A 4826-nucleotide genomic window follows, 5' to 3' on the forward strand; every position below is an offset into this window, starting at 1 on the left:
TTATTACATTTAACTGCCGAAAATCCTGTTATCAAGGTCATTTCCTTAGTAGGTCAGCATGCGGGAGAAGTCTGCGATCAGGGGTGATAGACGAGTTTCCCACATAGAGATTGAGTCCTCTAGTACCCAAAAGCAAGTTTTAACATGGGCAGCACCATTAGGATTTTCACAATTTCGAAGTAGTCAACTGTGTGGGACTTCCTACTGGTTAAGGAAAGATTATATATTTCCATCCAGGTCATCAGGAGGGATCAGCCAATTAGTTACACTTGTGAGCAAACATTCCATAACTGCAGGTGGCATTAAATCCCCCACCTTGGCTTTATACCTGTTCAAACAACACACTCCAAGTGGCATGTATGCACCCTTTCAGTTTGTTTACCAACTCGTAGTATTAGAAGAAAATGTACTTCTTCAAAATGGAGATGGCCTCAATGGCACAGGGCATGCTCTCACAAAGCCAAAATCTGACCGATACAATGTTGCGTCCTCTAACGATCTCTGGTTTTCCACTAGTAATTACGAGTTGGAGGGGTGTTCAAGTGGTTTTCTCCCAGTCGTTTGTGATAAATACCACCTTCCACTTGGTTACGAACACAGCAATAACAGTCTGAAAACAGGTGCCCATTTCAAACAACTGTAATGCACAAAGGTCTACCTTCAATGCTTGTTCATTTTTATTGGTCACTAAAAGGCTTTCAAACCAATAAATGTCAGCTTCACAAATGAAAGGCCAATAAAAACATCACTTGTTAAGTATAATTGATTATTGAGTCATAAATTATTTTAAAATATGATAGACATTAAATAGACTCTACACTTTGTTTCAGACCGTAAGTGTACCTTGAAATGGAGAAAGAAATCAGTGTAGTTATACATTTTATAAAGTAGATGCCTACACTGTAAAAATCAGATTTCATACATAATATTTTAAAATACAGTAACAACTCCATTAACAATCACCCTTACAGGGCTGTGCTGTATTGTGAAAGGATTAGTTTTCAGAGACAAAGGCACTTGTTGGACTGGTTGGTTTCTATAAGGTCACTGCCATTTTGGGGGAGGCACAAAATGCCATGCAATCCACATTCTATTGTGAAATGGTTCTCAATGTCAAAATCTTTATACTAAATCGTTAGCTGTTATGACATTGCTTATGTGGGGACGTCCTTCATACAGTCATGAAGATGAGACAAAATGTCCACTCAGTAGTCGATTACTTTTTCACAGAACATGATTTTATGATTGGTTATATTGAACATTTTCAAGAGGAAATTGACTAAGAGGTCTAGAGCAAGTCTCAGTTTCTCTATAAACGCCCCAAATGTAAATGCAATTGTTATTAGCTTGAAATACCAGATTCATAACCAAATGCAATACAGTAGATTACAGGATGCCTCAAGTACAGATATACTTGTCAAACCAAACAGTATAGTTCAGCAAACTATTTGTCTGCAGCAGGCCTAGCTAGATATGAGGAAAACAGTGGTTTGGTTATTTTCAAAACTTCCCCAAGTGGATCTACAAACTATTTGCAGCGAGACAATTGTGATTTCAAAATTATTCCATGGTACTTAACTGTCATGCTGTCAATTAGCAGACCTTTTACAGAATACATTCTGTTTCACTAAAGTGACGGTATAATGCCATGCAAAATGAATTATTACGTAGACAGCCTTTCTTCAATAACGGTTTGTACATGCTCTATCACTGACTACCACTGCCCAGTCTATTCTACACATCATCAGTGTGGTTTAAACACACTAGCACGATCCACTACCGTTTACATAGTAACCCTTTGAAAGTTCAATTCCACCAGTAGGTAAAACAAATCCTGTCCCTCTTCCCCATCCTTTTCATTCCTTCGGTCTTTACTCCATTCCCCATTCCCCTATCCCCAGAACCTCTGGCGGGAGGCTGGAGGTTGGTCTTGTTGGTGAACCACATCCTGGGCGAAGATGGTGCCCCCAGCGTCCATGGTGAAGATGAAGTAGAGATTGGCACCCAGCATGGCCACAGTGGGCAGGAAGGACAGGCCGAAGCCAAAGCCCCGAACAGTGCTGCCCAGTGCAGCTGCCACCCAGTACATCAGCCTGTTGGCACAGAGGAGAGATGGACATTAGACAGATGCAGTCATTTCTATAGTCTGCCCAGACTGTATTAAATTGAGATCACATGTCATATAGGGTTATGACTGACTGGGCACTGAAATTGGACAACAGATTTCACTGCATCTCTCTGGGTTATGTGACAAAATAAACATTTTTTGTTGTTGCATGTTTCTTTACCTGCCAAAGGCGAAGATGATAGTGAGCAAGGGCACCAGTTTGAGCAGGTCCTGGCTCAGGTAGGGCGCCATTACGGCCAGCTGCAGGAAGTAGAGCAGGAAGAGGGTGACGGAGTCATCCACATAGCGCCGGTGCACACCCACCTCCCTGGCCTCCACCTCACACAGCGGCTTCACATTCCCCAACCGCATCCTGGAGACACCCAGCACCAACCAGCCTGGGAGGACAACACAAGCGTTAGCTTGTGATGTTAGTGTTGTTCAACCCACCTTGCTGTTCACACTGGCATAATTCTGGTAGAGAACATATGCTGAATGACCAATGAGCCACTCACCCAGTATGATGGGCACCACAGCGAAGACAGAGCAGCGCAGTGTGTAGACCAGCCTGAGGGGGGCACTGTCCAGCAGTGGGGCATCAAAAGGCAGGAAGACATAACCCCCCCACACTAGGAGGGGGAAAATTAGAGCTGCAGTGAACACAGACACCCCCACTTTGAGAGCATCCCGGTTGGCACAGTCACACCCATCTGGAGGGGAGAGGAAAGGAGAGACTATTAGTCTTTCTACCCTCTGAAGTAAAAGAAAGCTAACAGAAACATTACCACCCTCTAGATCAGATTACCACAAAATAAGGGAGGAGTGGAAGGATGAATTTGCACTCGCAAATCTATTTGAGCAGAGCCACAGTGGCTGAATGAACAAGGGAGAGAAGAGCAAAGAGAAAGACTGAGAGAAAGAGGTTGGAGGCCAAAAGACAGAAAGATGACATGTTAGTGCATCTCTTTACATTTTGAGGACCCCCCCTCCACTGGCCAGTCGTGGTAGTAGCCATCATGTGGGGTTCCCTGGGGAACGAGGAGGAGATTCTTCTCTGCGTCAACATCCCAGAATGGCTCCCTTTCTCTGGGAGATGTCGGAGCACTAGAGGAGTGTAAGATGGTGACAGATGGGTTGAAGACCTGTGCTGCCTTCTCAGGCAAAGAGTTCATACCATCTTCCACCTCTATCTCTACCTGCACCTTCTTTCCTCTCTTACACAGCCCTGGGTGCTGCACCTCTCTCTCCATCCATTCTTCCCCCGTTCTCATTCTCTCCACTCCCAAACCCAGCCTTCTCTCGCTCTCCATCCGGCCTCCTCCTTCTTGAAGAGAGGTGCACATGGAGTGCACGCTCCTCCTCTCTCCCTCAGGGTCATCTCCCTTTCCCCTTCCCTTATCTTCTTTCACAGTCAATGCACTTCCGTTCTTTGTTGCTTTCTCTACATCCCTGTCACCCGGCCATTGCAGAGTGGTAGGCTCCAATTTAGCAGAGCTAACCATTTCGTCTTCCTCCACCACTCCCTCCCTTCCCTTTTCCAATTCTTCAATCACCTTCTCCCCCTCTGCCCCCCATGTTGGGGTTTGGGGTTCAGCAGTCACCCCGCTCGTTTTGGAGGGGCTGTTTTCTAGCAGCTCCAGGTTTGACCGTAGGATCTCAGACATAGTTTTATGTTTAGGTATTTAATGTCTCCAGACTTCGTCAGTGACTCTGTGCTTGATTGAGTGTTTTTACTTTGACTGAAGTCACATCACATTGTCTGTTTCCTTCTTTGTGTCCCAGCTCTATTGGTTTGACGGTAAACAGCTCTTCACCTACAAAGTAAAGTACATTTTACAGAGTGCACATTCTGTAGGTCATACATGTCTTCCCACGCAAGAGATGATGCCCCAAAACCGATAAGCTGTAACTCCAGACGGCATTCTAGTGTCATTAATCATCAAACAATAGTCTCTAAGGTTGAAAATTTTCCACGACAGGTAAGGTAAGCCAAGCCAAGACCGACAAAACAAGTAGAATCCCTCCCTGTCCGTTGCAAACAAAGCTCCGCCCAATGCATCTCATTATGGCCTGTGCTGTTTGAGTAGTCTAAGAAAATAAAAGGCCCTATTTACGCATGAATACCAAAGAAAATACGCTTGCAATATAAAACCCCAAAATAAAATATTGTTGACATACAAATAGCGTTGTAAAGTTTCCAGACAAACGTAGTACGCAGACCTTCAAAGCGCACTCCATATCACAACACGGAAGTTTCTCATACCAGCGCACTAGATAAAATGTTGGACTTTCCGACTCACGTAAGAAGACTGCTAGCTATACAAAGCTGGCAAATACAAATGAAAAATATAAAAATATAAAACTCACCCAACCTCAGGGTTTATCAGACAACGAGTTTGGGGATTTTATTGAATGTCTCTGACATCGTTTTTCCACTTCTATTGTTATTGTGCAACTGCTTTTCAGTGGGTGGAAATTCAGGTGTGGCCAGGTAAATTATTAAAGGGTATGTTCCTAAAAAAAAACATTAAAGGGAAAGTACGATAGGAATATTTAGGTCCTATCGTATTTGTCCTTTAATGTCTTTATAGAAACACCCTTTAATAAATGAATGATTTAATTTAATAATTTAATGTACAAACTTTCTTGGGGTGAAAATAATTTGTGAGATATTGTGGATATAGCATACAGTAAATGTTTTGTTTCGTTATGTGGTTGT

At 43.4% G+C, this 4826-nt stretch overlaps 1 protein-coding gene across 4 annotated transcripts; it reads right to left on the reverse strand.

Moving 5' to 3' along the window:
* Positions 1–623: 623 nt before the first annotated feature.
* Positions 624–4595, reverse strand: LOC115140994 (transmembrane protein 79-like). 4 transcript variants are annotated; one of them, XM_029679553.2, is made up of 5 exons: positions 4480–4595; positions 3078–3921; positions 2623–2817; positions 2289–2505; positions 624–2093 (listed from the first exon to the last, which is right to left on the reverse strand). In XM_029679553.2, exons 2-5 carry the CDS (start codon positions 3769–3771, stop codon positions 1892–1894), a joined length of 1308 nt encoding a protein of 435 aa, XP_029535413.1. In that variant the 5' UTR covers positions 3772–3921; positions 4480–4595; the 3' UTR covers positions 624–1891. The 4 variants fall into 4 exon arrangements, with proteins under 4 accessions (XP_029535413.1, XP_029535412.1, XP_064856123.1 ...); XM_029679552.2 differs by having other exon boundaries at positions 4475–4595; XM_065000051.1 differs by lacking the exon at positions 4480–4595 and adding an exon at positions 4328–4448.
* Positions 4596–4826: the final 231 nt, after the last annotated feature.

The sequence above is a fragment of the Oncorhynchus nerka genome, linkage group LG14, assembly GCF_034236695.1.
Source record: "Oncorhynchus nerka isolate Pitt River linkage group LG14, Oner_Uvic_2.0, whole genome shotgun sequence".
Lineage (NCBI taxonomy): Eukaryota > Metazoa > Chordata > Actinopteri > Salmoniformes > Salmonidae > Oncorhynchus > Oncorhynchus nerka.

Coding starts and splice junctions, on each gene's coding strand:
- LOC115140994 (XM_029679553.2), bottom strand. CDS start 3,771: ATGTCTGAGATCCTACGGTCAAACCTGGAGCTGCTAGAAAACAGCCCC. Junction 2,818..3,077: donor GGAGGGGGGGTCCTCAAAAT/GTAAAGAGATGC, acceptor TCTCCCCTCCAG/ATGGGTGTGACTGTGCCAAC. Junction 2,506..2,622: donor TGTGGTGCCCATCATACTGG/GTGAGTGGCTCA, acceptor TTGTCCTCCCAG/GCTGGTTGGTGCTGGGTGTC.